General features: G+C 44.0%; 2 protein-coding genes across 5 annotated transcripts; both read left to right on the top strand.

The window, feature by feature from the left end:
• Positions 1-413: 413 nt before the first annotated feature.
• Positions 414-6,929, top strand: LOC311113356 (coiled-coil domain-containing protein 106-like). Its single transcript, XM_084156570.1, has 9 exons — positions 414-550; positions 1,095-1,174; positions 1,316-1,414; positions 1,599-1,829; positions 2,658-2,714; positions 2,878-3,120; positions 4,278-4,448; positions 4,574-4,877; positions 5,720-6,929. Exons 2-9 carry the CDS (start codon positions 1,105-1,107, stop codon positions 5,775-5,777), a joined length of 1,233 nt encoding a protein of 410 aa, XP_084012696.1. The 5' UTR covers positions 414-550; positions 1,095-1,104; the 3' UTR covers positions 5,778-6,929.
• A 306-nt stretch (positions 6,930-7,235) lies between these two features.
• On the top strand, positions 7,236-15,781 carry LOC311117690 (splicing factor U2AF 65 kDa subunit-like). 4 transcript variants are annotated; one of them, XM_084157552.1, is made up of 13 exons: positions 7,236-7,799; positions 8,206-8,259; positions 8,450-8,591; positions 9,272-9,310; positions 9,827-9,936; positions 10,123-10,274; positions 10,601-10,717; positions 10,889-11,027; positions 11,222-11,301; positions 11,659-11,799; positions 12,307-12,393; positions 13,127-13,378; positions 13,494-15,781. In XM_084157552.1, exons 1-13 carry the CDS (start codon positions 7,751-7,753, stop codon positions 13,626-13,628), a joined length of 1,497 nt encoding a protein of 498 aa, XP_084013678.1. In that variant the 5' UTR covers positions 7,236-7,750; the 3' UTR covers positions 13,629-15,781. The 4 variants fall into 4 exon arrangements, with proteins under 4 accessions (XP_084013678.1, XP_084013680.1, XP_084013679.1 ...); XM_084157554.1 differs by lacking the exon at positions 8,206-8,259 and having other exon boundaries at positions 7,247-7,799; XM_084157553.1 differs by lacking the exon at positions 9,272-9,310 and having other exon boundaries at positions 7,665-7,799.
• Positions 15,782-16,338: the final 557 nt, after the last annotated feature.

Genomic DNA, 16,338 nt, shown 5'->3' with positions numbered 1-16,338 from the left:
TGTCTGGGTGGCTGGTCTCAGACGATCCCGGCAGGTGAAGAAGCCTGATGTGGAGGTCCTGGGCTGGCGTGGTTACAGGTGGTCTGGGTTGTGAGGCCAGTTGGACCTACTGCCAAATTCTATAAATTCTCTAAGATGCTTATGGAACATTTCTGGGATCTTTTATTTCAGCTCATGAAACATGGGACCAACACTTTACATGTTGCGTTTAGATTTTTGTTCAGTATATAATATAATGGGTTCTTATTTAATAATTAACAATTAATACAATACACAAGAGCTTTCCATTGATAAAGATGTGTATTTACAGTGCGAAGCCTGGGTTGACACAGCTGGTAAGGGAACACTGACTGTACAGCAGCGCCTTTTCGTTACAAACAAATATTGGTACACGGTAGACTCTCCCTTAGGTAACCGGAAATGAGGGCGAAGGACGTAAACAAGGCTTGTAAAATAAACGCTAAATTGTTATTGTTCTAGCTAGGTACGAAAGTGCACAGAATGAATGGGATTTACGTATGAAATACGGTGTTATAACGACTGAATAACGGTTCGTATATCATTGATTTGTGGAGAACTCCACCAGAAAATAGTTTGTGCGTAAAAGAAGCAGCTAGCTTGCTACTAGTAAAATAGCTAGCTGCTGATTAGCTAGCTAGCCTGTGTAAGATTAGAAGACTCCTTATAGCAATTTGATATGTAACGTTAGCTAGCTAACGTGTCCATTTTTAATTATACATCTTATAAGCAACCGTATGTTGAACATCGTGAATAATGTGCTAATATAACTTGCTAGTATGCTCGCAAGTGTAACGTTAGACAAAGGGGAATAAAGCGATCTGTGCGACGTAAGTAGGTAACTTATGCATCTCAGCTGAGAATTGCCATACAGTAACTACTAGTAATTACATATCTAGTGGCATAATTGCATGCACGAATGCTTAGCAAGCTGAAGGCAACACTTCAAAGTTATTACAAAACTGAATGCATACATTTGCAACGAAACATCGTCAATGGGAGTTGTTTTCCATCGTTGGATGTTGTGTGCCTAATGCAATAAATTAATAAACCTGTATTGTTTCTGTACAATGAAGGGTGCACGAGATGCAGGAGGGAAATATGAATGATGTTGTGCCTACCTCCAAGAACCACACAGGCTCCCACCCCATGCAGAGTAAGATTATGAAACCTCCTTCTAAAATATGCATCATTGATATAGCTGTGTATTTACCTCATCGTGACAAAGTGATAACAGTTATTTAGCCATAATGGTGCATGTATGCATGGACTACAGTATATTTCTCCCTCTCTGTAGCTCCGAAGAATGAGGACGCCTATGAAATCTCCATTCCCTTTGAGGAGAACAACTTTGAGCAGCAAGGCTTCTTCAACCAGAATGAACAGAGTTTTGACGGTTCATATCAAAGCTTTTACTTCCTACTAGATCAGAGCCCATAGATTAATGTAGTTGAATGACCATCTGGAAGGACAGTCCAGTGAGTCCACTCACCTGGTTTCTCCGGTGTGAATCAGTTAGTGATTAAGATTAATCCTGATATTCACTCCCTGACCCTTAACTTCCTGTGTGGGTTTCTCAGAGTCGCCCCCTCCCTCGGGCGCCCCCCCACCAGGCAGCTCGTACCTGCTGATCACCAACCTGCGGACGCAGCTGCAGATCTCCCTAGAGAAGAACTCGTGGCTGCACAAACGCATCGAGGACCTGGAGGAGGAGAGGGACTTCCTGCGTTGCCAGCTGGACCGCTTCATCTTCTCTACCAAGACCCAGGGCCATCAGAACCAGGGCCCCAGCGAGAGCCAGTACAGCAACGGTGAGAGAGGGGCATGGAGAGGGTTTGGGAAGGAGGATGGACACTGGGGGGATACAACCAGGATGGAGATAGATGTATTGTGATTAGAGAAGTTCTAACATGCTGACCACACCACCCGCGTTGCGTGCACGAGCGTTGCAAAATAAATGTACACATACATGTTATTCAATCATTTCATCCAAACTGCTTGCACGCGTCAATCAGCATCTGCGTAGCCAGGCGCTAAAATAGAACTTGGTTCTATTTTAGACGCTTGATGTGCTGCAAGTCCCGCCTCTCCCATCTCCTCATTGGTTTTTAGGAGCATATACCCACGTGGATTATTGAAAGATGGAGGTCCACACTCCAGTCCATTTGGTGGTGGTAATGCACCTTAAATATGGTTGCCAACCGCCATATAAAATCCACAGAAGAAGAAGAAGAATGAACAAGGAGAAAAACTAACTAGGTTTCCCCTTTTTATCTGTGGATTTTGTATGACTCAACATGGGTAAAAATTCTAAAAAGATCCAGCTAGAAAAAGGACCATATTCATTTCAGGTAAAATAACAACCAAATGTTTATTTTCCAGGACAAAATAGCTAGCAACAGCAAGCTAGCTAAATGTCCATGAACGTTTCATTTGTGTTTCGACCTGTTCCCAAATTAATATAGTTGGTCCACAGTTGGTTTTGGTATTTTAACCTGCGTGTAATGAACGCGTCTGGTGGGGATAGACAAAACCAGCATGCAGACGCATGCGCGGAGCCAGTTTGGTAAGCATGTAAGAGAACTTACTTTTTACAGGCATAGATTTATTCTCAGGAACCATTGTTTTTCCTCCTGCAGGCTATGACTCTAGACGTTTTGAATGGAAGGCGAGGAGAGAGGGAGAACGGCCAGCTGGTAAGAACTGCTTTATTACCTCACTAGTCCCTTGTTGTTCATGATGCCTGTATCTAGATCTGGAGCATATTCAATACATTCTCATCACCTCTCACCACTACTGGCCTCAGTTCACTGATCACCCTCATTGATCTTCTCCTTTTCCGATCGTTAACCCTTTCAGAGCAGAAGTCAGAGCCACAGCGTTTCACCTCTCGTCAGATATTCCAGCGAAGACCCTCCCCCACTGCCATGGCCCCACCCAAAAACCACACTTCCTGCACGATAGCCAATCAGATGGCCGCGATGAGCTCCATGTTCAGCTCCGGGGCCTCCCAGACCCTCTTGCAGGGGCACAGCAGTGGAAGTAGCAGCACTAACAGAACCACCATGAGTGACATGAATGCACACGGGAGTGTAGGGCCAGGTAAGGGGATCCAGACTAGAGGTTGACATGGGAACAGGACTCTTGCAGGTTCAACGGGATTCCGGCAGGAATGGGAGGGAAGTTCTAGGGTCAAGTTCAGGACAGGATGGGAGTCCACAGGGACGGGCAGTACAGGAATAGTTATAAGTGAGGGGAGGTTTTTTGGGGGGGGTTCTAAATATTTAATGTGTGGAGCATTTCATAAAAAAAATGAACTGTGTAGGCCTAATATAGTTTACTTAATAAAAATATTTAAAATTATTTGTAATTTCCGCCCTCCCCCTTCTGTCGGCTCGCGCCTCGCTCCAGTTGTAGCCAGTCACTACTTTACCTCAGATGCCAACGTATGTCAGTGAATGATGAAGCCTTCAAGAGAGGAATTGCAGTATCTCGTTGCAGCCAAGGACCCATCACTAACATTAGAGCCATTAAAAGGAAAGAGTGATGTTTTAGCTAAATGTGATAGAGTTGTCAAGCAACTAAGTACACGGCACCAACCGGAGAGCAAGACAAGCGGCATGAAGCGGCATAGCTGCTCTACCAACAATGTTAGCGGTCAAGCCCAATTGTTTGCGTATTTAACTAAACCTGTGCCATCTGAGGTAAAGAGTAGGATGGCCGATAGGGTGGCAGATACGGCCTCCGGCATTTCATCTTGTTGAGGGCCAACATCTGGTAATGTGGTTGCTATCAGCTGTGTGTGAACTGCAGGCAACTGTCTCGTGAGCGCTGCGCAGCAGCCAAACGAACCAGTTGCTATGGTTACCATATATACAGTCATTGATGAAGACTACTCACACGCAGAGTGGGGGACAGAGATGAGCAGCTAATGGAGGAAGTTATTTCTGATTTCTGTGCGTAAAAAATTGGGATTTTTATCTGGATGGGAAAGGAAAGTTCTGGGGTTATAGAACTGTTGCGGCTTCAGGACAGTACAGGACCAGACATTTACATTTACGTCATTTAGCAGACGCTCTTATCCAGAGCGACTTACAGTTAGTGAGTGCATACATTTTCATACTGACGGGACAGGAATGAATTTTCACTTCCGTGACAACCTCTAATCCAGACTATGAGCACATCTAGTCTATCACATCTAGTCTAAAGTTGTTTTTTATCACGGTCTTGTTTGTCATGTTCTTGTTCGTCCGTTTCAGATTCCCTGTCCCTCCTGGGGGAGGCCGAGGAGTTCCTGGAGCAGGATGGCTACATGAACGAGGAGGAAATGATTTCAGGAGAGGAAGTGATGGCAGAGGGCATGAGCAGCGGTGGGCACCCAGGGATGAAGAGGAGGCGGGTCTTCCGAATCACCAGGGAGAGGCAGAGAGGTGAGGGACAATGGCAGCCATGTTAATACACGTCTTACTCAGGCCAGGTTCGAATGCTTTGGAAATGCTTTGTTCCTTCCTTCCTTGAAGTAGGCCTAATCAATCCCCATCTCCTCCCCCTCTAGTCAAAGACGCTGCAGGGGTGCTGTTCCGCTATAAGAAGATCCTGCTGACCTACCAGCGGCTGAAGAACATGTCCAAGGCCTTCCAGATTCACGGGGTGGACCGCAACACGGTGGCCTCCACCACGCCCATCGCTGAGATGCTGCTGGTGGCCCCGGAGAAGGTGGCGGAGGTGGGCGAGTTTGACTCGTCCAAGGAGAAGCTGCTGGACTACGCACGCCGCTGCTACATTGCCCTGGACGAAGAGACACTCAGCAGGGTGCAGGCCCTGAAGAAGAACAACCTGCTACTACCCATCTCCTACAGGTTCAGACACTGATGGGGGGAGGGACACTGGGGATGAGGGGAATCAGGGAGTCAAGGGGATGGGGGGGTGCTCTGTGGGGAGAAGGGCTTCATTTTGTCATGGAGAAGAGCAGGGTGTGACTTTTGGAGAAGGTCGTCACTCAACCGTCTCCCTAAGATTCAGACATTTATGGAAAGTTACGATTTGTGTATGGGTGTGCTGGATATTTAGGGGAGGTTGTTGCCCATCTCATACACAGAATCTGTTTTCTATTCTTAACTATTTGTTAAGAATCCTTTTGAAGCAGAGGTCATGAACTATAGCATTCCTTATTTCTGACCAGAGTACTATTGAACTTTGTAGTACTTTATTTCTGTGCAATTTTGACACACAGGGCCCCATTTTGCAACGCCAAAAAGTGGTGCTATTGTCTGAAGAGGCCGTGCTACTCCCAAATACTTACAGTAGCAGCATGAAGGTACAGTGATCACATCGTACATTTGTTGCATTCCAAACTGGCTCTTTATTTTCATCGTACTTGAAATAAGTGCCCCGCTGACTATATTTGAGGTAATACGGTCTTTTTTGACGATCATCTATTTTGCGCTGTCAGAATTTCACCTTTTAGTGTCTTCATGTAAAAGTGGTGTCATATTCTGCACACTCACAAAAGCAATGCCAATACTATAAATACATCTTTATTTACAGATACATGTTTGTTGTTTGAATAACATTCCCTCATTGTCTTTTTCCTAGCACTTCAAAAACAAGTGTATTATTTGTGCACTTAAATTATGACCTTATTTAGATATAACAAACAGCCCATACCTAGTGATTTTGGATCTGTCTCTCATTTCTCCAGGTTGAAAGGAGGAGAGGATTCTCTTAAAGAGAAGGAAACTGACACGACCACAAACTGAACAAAGCAAAGAATAGCTGCACACTCTATTGCTCCGATTCAAACCTCTAGTAGAATAATTCCAGTGTTCCGTCAGAAAGCTTCCAGGTTCTGAAACAAAGGAAGTTAGCTAGCTGACTGACCACTGGTGTTGTCTGCATCAGAACAACAGAATAAGCAGATACTCTTTGCTTTGGAAGAAGGATGGGGCCAGTTTTGGGAACAGTGCTACTGAGAGGCTAAGCTGTTGTACCACAAATACATCACCTAGTTTTTTTTGCACCAGAATATATTCTGTCACTTTAAAGTGCCACTGTAGCATACAGTTGTGAGATGTGTAATTTGACTGAAGTGTGGTGCAGTGTAACATCACATACCCTTTGTACTGTTTTACGAAGATTAGTTTTTTACTATAATTGTAGTATGATTTACTGTGCTGTTTCACTATCAGTTGAGATTTGTGCTTTATTTTTCCAGTCCTCTACTGCAATACTTTGTTTGCTTGGGAATAATTTATTACAAAAAGATTGCATACTATTAGGTTGATCTTTTTTGTGTTCCAATAAGCTCAGTGATTTTCACAAAAGGGACAAAATGCAAAATGTTGATTTTTATTTGAACATATGTCTATGTACATCAATATCAATCACCAGTTCCCCATTACAATTGCATGTGAAATTAACTCTTGTTGGTCAGTTGTTTTGACAGAGCTGTTGTTGAACTTAATAATGATGTTAAAAAACAATAGCAGTAGTATTGGCAATGGTGTAATATAGTGGTATATTGTGTGTTTTTTATACAGTATACTGGTACAAGGAATTGCTGAGACCCCAGGGTACCTCTCACTTTAAACTTCATGTCTTAGTTATTCACAACACAAACTCACCCATGGACAGGTATCAGTGTGTACAACTGCTGAAATCATGTTATGTTCCAACACCTTTTATACGGGTCAGAGATGTCATTTTTACTTTAATAAGGAACCAATAATTTAGTGAAAGATGCAGTACAACCTGTATCTTTTAAGATACCGGTCTCTGTGTGTGCAGCGTTAAAAAATGTTTAATATTGTATCCTATATTCAAAAACTGAAAATGTTTGGTTGATTATACAAATTGTATGGACTGTAAAAATAGAAATGCCATTAAAGCATTTGATTTCTTTTAAAAAATCATGATTTGACTTATGTTTCTCTCTGAAGAGTGAGTGAGTAGAAAGGGAGTTGCTAGAGGAAAAACATGCAGCTCCCCTGGGTCAAACTAATTTCTGTTGTAATCACAGATCTGCGAGGTTGTTTCTGAAATCAATAAAAGGGAATGTAGCTTTCACGTATCCAATACATAATATAATGTCAAATGTTAGAAAATAGCATGCATTTTGTAAGAACTTATTGTTTGGTGCTAGGGCAAAGAGAATATACTGTCTACATGTTTTGCAGGTTGAATAACAGGCCAAAGGGGGCGCTAAAAGTTAAAGGTGTATATCAACTTCCGGTGTCACGGGGTGCCTGGGAGACGGAACGCAAAAAGCGGGCATAACGAACATATCCCGTATTTTCTCCTTGTATACATTTAATTGCAAAAAATATATTGGGACGACTCAAAACACTCTTACAACATCAACAGGACGAACGGCATAACATTGGATGTGCAATTGTACTAGCATATCCTTATTCACTCGACTTGCTAGCATTAGCTCGCTACCACGACTCCTTCAAGAACAGGCCCCAGCCTGGACTTTGCTTTATCTAACTAGCTAGCACAATATAGCACGTTTTCTTCGTCAATGTTATTGTCTGTTCTTAGTGTAAACTAGAACCACATATTTATAACTCACCTGGAGTTGTTTATGTTTAAGTGTGGTTTATTTTGATATTTCTAAACCGTTGCATTGGTGGTGTGTAGTTAGTTAGCACTTAACTAAGTGTGCTGTGCACTTTTTCGCTAGCGACCGCGCCGCATTCCCGTCCATTTTACAGTCAAATAAGAAACCGCAATGTCGGATTTCGACGAATTCGAGAGACAATTGTCTGAAAACAAACAAGGTAAGCTAGCTAGTTAATCACTTATGTTTTATAACCAGGTTCTAAACTAGCTAGTTAGCAATCGCATATCATCACAACACAAGCTGGCTAATTTGCTAGTAGTAGCTGCTAGAGCCCACACTGTCGCAGTTGTCGTCCCAGGCACATTCGTATGGCAGATGTGGCTATAACTAGCTAACCCATTGTTTATAAGTAACGTTATTTCTGTCACTAACAGGCCCTGTTGTGAGCCAGCTAACGTTTTACAGCTCTGTATATGTTGAAGTTGCCAGTTACAATATGAATCATTGAAAAGTTAAAATCTCTTGGCCATACAGTAGCTATATCCTATGAAAGTAAACACGTTATCCATCCTCTTGCCCCCTGTGCTATCTTCTCTCCTCCCCATCTCTATGATCATCTGTAGCTCAGTTGGTAGAGCATGGCGCCAGGATAGTGCGCTCGATTCCCGGGAACACCCGTACGTAAAATGTATGCACGCATGACTGTAAGTCGCTTTGGATAAAAGCGTCTGCTTAATGGCATAGCTATATTATTTTAACTCAACCCCCCCTCTGTTTTTTCTTCCCCTTTCTCTCCTCCCTCCTCTGTTTTTCTCTCCTCCCTCTTCCTGTTTCACCGGTCCTTCCCTTTTCATTCCCTTCCTCCAGCGGAGAAGGACAAGGAGAACCGCCACCACCGTCGCTCCCCCTCTCGCAGCCGCAGCAGAGAGAGGAAGAGGAGGAGCAGAGACAAGGACAGACGCAGCAGGGATCGCCGTGGAGACAGCAAGGAGCGCAGACCAAGACGCAGGTAACTACAGCATTGTCTTACTGCACGCTCTCAGGCGTGTAAGAGACCTAGTATGTGCAGGTACTACATACTGGTTAAAGTAGGACTATCTGCACACCTGATGAGTGAACAGTATCAGCACACTTGGAAAATAAGCAACCCATGCAACACTGACTCTACCTCGCAAAATCACTGTACCTCGCAAAAAGTTTAAATGTGAAATAGAAAGCTCTCACAAGCACAGCATTATTCCTCTGAGGTAGCCTTCCTATTGTCCTGACAGTGAGATGCAACATTGTGGAGGAAGACCCACATCTAACAGTGTTCACACATGTTGAACATTCTACACCTGGACCCTGAAGTTGTTTTAGGATGCATTTGTTTTAGTGGAAAGAGCCATAGCGTGCACTTACTAGACCTCAGTGTTCTGTAGAAGTATAGGTGCCTAATTCCAAATCGGCCCCTAGCCCCTATCCCTAGGCCCTACTAGTAGATCTGAAAGGAGTGGATGTGGTGATAGCTCCAGCAGAAGGCCATATTGCTTATACCTATTCAATCCTTTAGGATCTATGTGAAGTTCATACAAACAGTGGCTTGGGGCTAATTTCGAATTGCACTCTAGTTCCACTTCCTGCAGTGGAACTACCTGTGACCAGGGTTGGAGTGAAATGAAATGTGAACTCCTTCCAATGTCATTTCAGCTCACCATCCCAACAACAACCCCAAGAGATTGCTGTAAGGTAATACAGCAAACTAACACAGATTGTTTCTGCATTATTACAATATCACTCCAGTCACTCTAGCTAATGATCCTTCCTCTGATTGTGTACTATCCACTCATGTTTACGGCAGCGTATTATATTCTGTGTATACCATTGTGTGGGAAGGTTTTGGTAAGGGGTTTCTATTGAGAGAGAAAAACAAAACTGTAGGGTCAACTCTGTAATAATGGGATAGATTTGTATGGCTCTGTGACATCATCCACTATTAATGTCATTTGAAAGTAGTATGTAATTTTAAATCACTTGTATTTGTAAAAGTTATAGTTAATTTAAGACATCGATTCAGAAGTGTAAACCTGGGGTTTGTCATAGACGGGTTAAAGAGAAGCTGTAGGTTTCTCTAAAGGCCTAAACGTCTTTTTAGGGCTTGACTCACAGGACATCAGAAGTAATGACTTCTATCTCTGTTTCCCCCTGCACTCCTTTGTTGGTCTTTCTGTCCTCACTCCTCCTGTCCTGTGTTCTCTCCATCAGTCGTTCCCCGCACCGTGAAACCAAGAAGAAGAACAAAGTGAAGAAGTACTGGGACGTCCCTCCTCCTGGCTTTGAACACATCAGTGTGATGCAGTACAAAGCCATGCAGGGTAAGAGGCCTCACTTCATCATCCTCTTCCTCTCTCCCTTGTTCGCTCTCCTCTCTCTATTTTCATCTACTCTATTAAACTATTTGGCCCTCGTTTGCCCTCATATTTAACTGAGTTCTTACTAATACTGTCTTGTTGTGGAAGCTGTATGAATGTTGTGTTTTAAACGTGTGACTTCTCCTCAAGCTGCGGGTCAGATCCCAGCCACGGCCCTGCTGCCCACCATGACCCCAGACGGCCTGGCCGTGACCCCCACTCCTGTCCCTGTGGTGGGAAGCCAGATGACCAGACAAGCCCGTCGGCTCTACGTGGGGAACATCCCCTTCGGCATCACAGAGGTCAGTTAGCTCCTGGATGGATGTAGGGCCGGAGATCAGAGAGATGGAGTAGGTAGATGTTGTCCCAAACCACAGATACAGGTTAACAGGGCTCTACAGTGCCACCATTTTACTCACATATGCGCCTAAATATGTAGCTGTGCGAACTGGAATTTTAATTTAGGAGGACCAGTGTGCCTAGAAAAATTAAGGATTCTAGCTTAAGGATAGGGGCTGGGCCATCTGATTCTATCAACTAGTATTTCAAGCTCAGGGGGATCAGAGAGTGAGTAGTTGTTGGAGTGAGTCTTTTCCAGAGTATTGCCTTAATGTCTCTCCCTGTGTAGGAGTCCATGATGGATTTCTTCAACGCTCAGATGCGTCTGGGCGGTCTCACTCAGGCTCCAGGAAACCCTGTTCTTGCTGTGCAGATCAACCAGGACAAGAACTTTGCCTTCCTCGAGGTGGGTCTCAACACCCACTTGACAATACTCAATACTGGAGAATAAATATGGCCTTCCTCAATAGTCCAAAATGACCTATTTTCCTTTTATCTGAGCTGTATGAAATAATCTGACAGGTGAAAGATAACCCTCTACCTTTCTAAAACCTGGTGTGTGTTTGTCGTCCCATAGTTCCGCTCAGTGGATGAGACAACCCAGGCCATGGCGTTCGACGGTATCATCTTCCAGGGACAGAGTCTGAAGATCCGTCGTCCCCATGACTACCAGCCCCTGCCCGGCATGAGCGAGAACCCCAGCGTCTACGTGCCTGGTCTGTCCGCCTGTCTGTCTCTCCAAACATCTCTGGCTGGCTACTTCACTCTATTTAGTCCATCTTTAAACCCTTCTTAGTCTGGCCTATTTGACCTCTTCACCCCTCTATAGGATCAGACATTTATATCCTGTCTGGATGAAGGCTGTTTATATCAAAGTTTGGCTGACTTTAAATAACTTCTCTCTGTGTAGGTGTGGTGTCCACAGTGGTGCCTGACTCAGCCCACAAGCTGTTCATCGGGGGCCTGCCCAACTACCTGAATGACGACCAGGTCAGTGAGCTAACCGTAACCAGCTTAGCCTTCTAACCAGGCCACCTGGAGCCACCTACTGGGCCATATTGGGGCGTGCTGGCTGGCTGCTCACCTCCCTTGACGTCCCAGTCTGGCCCAGTGGAAACCTCCTGTTTCTTCACATGCCTAGTCAATGCTGGACGCGGTTAGCAGTGTACTGGAGTAACACTGTTGATGGAAGCCAGACAGCTTGAAAGACATCTAATAGTCTGAGATGTTAAGTGTCCAACAATGTCTCCTCCCTCGTCTGACTGTTGTCCCCTTTCCCCTGTCCCTTCATCTTTTCCCCTCTGGTCTCTATGGTAATCTCACCCCTTCTCTCCCTGTGTTCTCCAGGTCAAGGAGCTCCTGACATCGTTTGGGCCTCTCAAGGCTTTTAATTTGGTCAAGGATAGCGCCACAGGTTTGTCTAAGGGTTATGCGTTCTGTGAATATGTGGACGTCAACCTGAACGACCAGGTCACCATGGAGAATCAGGTAGCTAAGCAACCCATTCATTTTTACTTCTTCACACACCATGTAATGGTTTTGGATTTGTTCAAATTTTTACAATATCTCTTCACATTTTTGATTACTCGCGTATCAATAAAAATGTAAATGAAGGAGCATAACTCAAGATTCTTAATGTTATTAAAGGGGAACTATATTGCTCCTCAGCTTGAGGTATTATTAATAAAATGTATTATGTGTTTCACATGTAATACTTTAGCCCCCACAGCAAGACACATAACTCTTGCCAAAATGATGTCATATGGTTACACTCCCAATATTTCAGGGTAATCTGTTATGATTGAACTGAATTGCAGTAAAACATTAATAAAACCTTTGAAAATGACCATCTGTAGAAAGTAAATTCAGCTTTTGATTGTGTTCTTGAAAGGGGAATTTCAGTTTGAAATGTGTAGAAGTGCATAGACCCTGGGGGTTGTCCCTGCTGATGATTGACAGCTGTATTAACCACTTGGAGATGCCCTGTCCCCACAGGCCATAGCAGGACTCAACGGCATGCAGCTGGGAGATAAAAAACTCCTGGTGCAGAGGGCCAGCGTGGGATCCAAGAACGCCACTCTGGTAAGACGGGGTAGAGGATATTGTGCAGAGGGGGTAGAGGATCTTGTGCAGAGGGGGTAGAGGATCTTGTGCAGAGGGGGTAGAGGATCTTGTGCAGAGGGGGTAGAGGATCTTGTATAGAGCAGAGAGAGACGAGGGGGAGCATATGTTGTGCCCTTGGGGCGACCAGTGCTGTGTCTGTTCTACTTTTCCAATCCCTCAAGGCATGTTCTGTATCAGAGGAAGGCCCAAAAATTGTCAAAGACTCCAGTCACCCAAGTCATACTGTTCTCTCTGCTACCGCACGGCAAGCGGTACCAGAGTGCCAAGTCTAGATCCAAACGGCTCCTTAACAGCTTCTACCCCCAAGCCATAAGACTGCTGAACAATTAATCAAATGGCCACCCAGACTATTTACACTGCTGCTACTCACTGTTTTTTATCTATGCATAGTCACTTTACCCCTACCTACATGTACAAATTACCTCGACTAACCTGTACCCCCGCACATTGACTCGGTAACCCCTGTATATAGCCTCGTTATTTTATTGTGTTACTTTTTATATATATTTTTTACTTTAGTTTATTTAGTAAATATTTTCTTAACTCTATTTCTTGAACTGTATTGTTGGTTAAGGTCTTGTAAGTAAGAATTTCACGGTAAGGTCTACACCTGTTGTATTCGGCGCATGTGACAAATACAATTTGATTTGATACATCAACACTACTCCAACCCTCCTCTCTCCCCCTCCAGACGAGTATAAACCAGACCCCGGTGACGCTGCAGGTGCCGGGCCTGATGAACAGCTCAATGACCCAGATGGCCGGCCTGCCCACAGAGGTGCTGTGTCTGATGAACATGGTGGCTGTGGAGGAGCTGGTGGATGAAGAGGAGTACGAGGAGATCGTGGAGGATGTGAGGGACGAGTGCAGCAAGTACGGCCAGGTGAAGAGCATCGAGATCCCCAGACCTGTGGATGGGCTGGAGGTCCCCGGCACTGGCAAGGTGAGAGAGAGGCTACTGTCTGTCTTCAGCTTTATGACTATGCCTTTTTGAATAATCTCTGTTGACACTCCTTACATTTCATCTCTATCCCTCTCTCCATCTCTCTGTCCTATAGATCTTTGTGGAGTTCATGTCGGTGTTTGACTCCCAGAAGGCAATGCAGGGTCTGACGGGCAGGAAGTTTGCCAACCGGGTGGTGGTGACTAAATACTGCGACCCTGACGCCTACCACCGCCGAGACTTCTGGTAGAGGATGACGACAGATGAAGAGAGCGAGGGGGGTGGATTGCCCTATTTCAAATCGACCCTTAACCCCCCACCACCTAGGCACTTGTTTTGACCTGAAAAGGTGTGAGCGACATAATGTTTCACCTAGTCCATCAGAAGGCCAGGTGGAGCTAAGAGAAATACCCGGGGGTAGGGGCTAGGGATCCATTTGGTATTGGGCAAAAGAAGGGAGAGATGGAGAAAGGTTTGTATTCTGACGAAAACCAAGAGGGTCATGGGAGGGAGGGGGGGGGGTTAAAAGATTTTTGCGAATTGTGTGTCGTAACAGGTCAGGGGTAAATGATTTTTATACTTTGTGAGGAAGGGATGGGGTCATTCTGGCGGGGGGGGGGGGTGGAACTTGCCACACCTTATGGTTTGTATTTAAATGGTGGGAGCCCGTTTTAAGTACTTTAGGAAGGTGAGCAGAGGAGAGGGGGAAGTGGACTGGTCTACTTTATAAGAGTGGTGGATGGATAGAGGAGTATTCATCATTTCATTGGGGGAGGAGGAGCAGGGGGTGGTGACATTTTTGATTTGACCAACCAATGTAGATAACATGATCAGATTCTTGTTGAGAAAAGGGGGAAGGAAAGGAGGATGTGTTAGAGAAGATGGGAAAGCTATTGACAGGATAGGATGGAAAGCTATTGACAGGATATAATGGAAAGCTATTGACAGGATAGGATGGAAAGCTATTGACAGGAATGGCCTCGTTTTGGGATTTTTCTTTCTTCTCAGATTTTAACCTTTACATTTCCTCATGTTTATTTTCTTTCATGTACATCAGCCTAAACCCATCCCTCTCTCCCTCACCCTGTGTGTGTGTAGAGAGAGGGGGAGAAGCTGTAACCATACATAACCAAACCAACTCCAATGTCATATTGGACTAATTTATCGGAATATCAGCTGTTGTGGTTCCAATACTGTATATTTACACTGTCACACACCTTGTATTTAGTCACCAGGGCCAGAGTTTGAGTACCGTACATTTAGAAAACTGCCTGTCTCTTTGTTGTATTTTTTATTTTTGGGATTGAAACCTTTCATCTAGTGTAAATTTATCCATCACCATTTTTAGCAGGCAAAATAATTCTGTCCCTACACCCTTACCCATAAGAGAGGGACTGGGAGAGGGGAAAGGCAGTGAGTGAGAAAAGATAGGCTTTTGAAGTTCTGAATTGTTATTTCTGAATTGTGAGTGGTAAATATAGGATTGGTGTTGAGTAGGGCTTAATCTGATTCTGATTAAAAGCTTTAATGTTATTTTTCATGTCACATTAGAGAATAGAATATATGGAGTACTCCATGTCTGTGCTTAGCAAGTTTGTCTATACATGGAGTCATTTCATGGCTTTGGTATTTTCAGGTAACACTGATTTGAGATTGTAGTCTATATTCAAGTTACTATTGTATTGCTTTGTCTGGAATATGAGTTTGTTTTTGTTATTCTTTTTTGCTTCCTGTTTCAAACCTACCTATAGAATATTGGACCGCTCATACAGAAATCTCTCTTTGGCCCGGGTAGCGTTTGTGTAACGTCTCACCTCAGCAGACAAAATAAAGGTATAAAGACTAATACCAATGGCTCCTGTTCTACTGCCCACAAATAGAATGCAGTATTTACTGTGGCCAAGTTATCAGGCTTTTAGGAACATAAAGTCTGGTACTATTGTGTGATTGTACACCTTGTCTGTTTAGTTAAGGAATGGGTCTGTTGTCACAAAGGATGAGATGGAGATGTGAAACAAATTCTTTTTTAACTGAAGGGGAGTGCAGTCTTTTGGACAGGTTCTCAAGGGTTCTATTCAATTGGAATGTTCAACAAAGATGTTCATAGTCTTCAAAAGGTTGTCCCCTCAAGTGTATATATGGTCTCACTTCTTCCTCATCTCTCCTGCAACCTTTGTCATTACTACTCCAAGGACCACCGGTTACACTATGGGTTTGAGAGGGAGTTTCCCATGATGCTTTCGGTTCAGACCTAGAGTTGGGCAGTACCAGTGAAATGTGACTTCCGCCCTTCCTGAAATTTGCTTTTTAAATGTTACCATGTCATTTAATTTCAACTTAATTTTTTTGGGAAAATGTGATTTCTTAAGTGAATTAATGGAATTAAAAATGGCTAAAACCACATGTAGTTTATAACAAGTGTGGATCTTTCATTAGTTTCTAATTTTCAAAAGTTTTAAACTGGATTTATGTTGCTCTTGGGGTTTCTGGTTATACACACTGAAAAGCAGGAGTTGACTAACAGTGCAAATAGACTGGGCTTGTATATTTACATTTAAGTCATTTAGCAAATGCTCTTAGCCACAACTTACAGTAGTGAGTGCATACATTTTCATACTGGTCCCCAATGGGAATGAAACCCACAACCCTGGCATTGTAAGCGCCTTGCTCTACCAACTGAGCCACACGGGACAGTTTTTTTTCATTGAAATGTCAAGGTGACAGGTTCAGAACCACAGTACACATAAACCTCAGCTGACTGGTCAGCAGTATTCATGGTTAGTGGCTTGCCTAAGTGGCATGAAAACAGGTTGACACTGCAGCCTTCAGTACTCCCTCTATACTCACCTGGGGCTTATTCAGGAGGGAACAGCTACAGAAATGTATAGTGCAGCACAGACATGACACTGTCATGGGAATAATGAACCGTGTCTATATATCCCATCTCTGCAATGTTGCAC

The sequence above is a fragment of the Coregonus lavaretus genome (assembly GCF_964263955.1).
Source record: "Coregonus lavaretus genome assembly, chromosome: 3".
NCBI lineage: Eukaryota > Metazoa > Chordata > Actinopteri > Salmoniformes > Salmonidae > Coregonus > Coregonus lavaretus.
Note: the sequence above shows the minus strand (reverse complement) of the source record. Positions and strands in the feature narration are given on the sequence as shown.

Coding starts and splice junctions, on each gene's coding strand:
- LOC311113356 (XM_084156570.1), top strand. CDS start 1,105: ATGCAGGAGGGAAATATGAATGATGTTGTGCCTACCTCCAAGAACCAC. Junction 1,415..1,598: donor GAATGAACAGAGTTTTGACG/GTTCATATCAAA, acceptor TGGGTTTCTCAG/AGTCGCCCCCTCCCTCGGGC. Junction 3,121..4,277: donor ACACGGGAGTGTAGGGCCAG/GTAAGGGGATCC, acceptor CGTCCGTTTCAG/ATTCCCTGTCCCTCCTGGGG.
- LOC311117690 (XM_084157552.1), top strand. CDS start 7,751: ATGTCGGATTTCGACGAATTCGAGAGACAATTGTCTGAAAACAAACAA. Junction 9,937..10,122: donor GCAGTACAAAGCCATGCAGG/GTAAGAGGCCTC, acceptor CTTCTCCTCAAG/CTGCGGGTCAGATCCCAGCC. Junction 10,718..10,888: donor AGAACTTTGCCTTCCTCGAG/GTGGGTCTCAAC, acceptor GTCGTCCCATAG/TTCCGCTCAGTGGATGAGAC.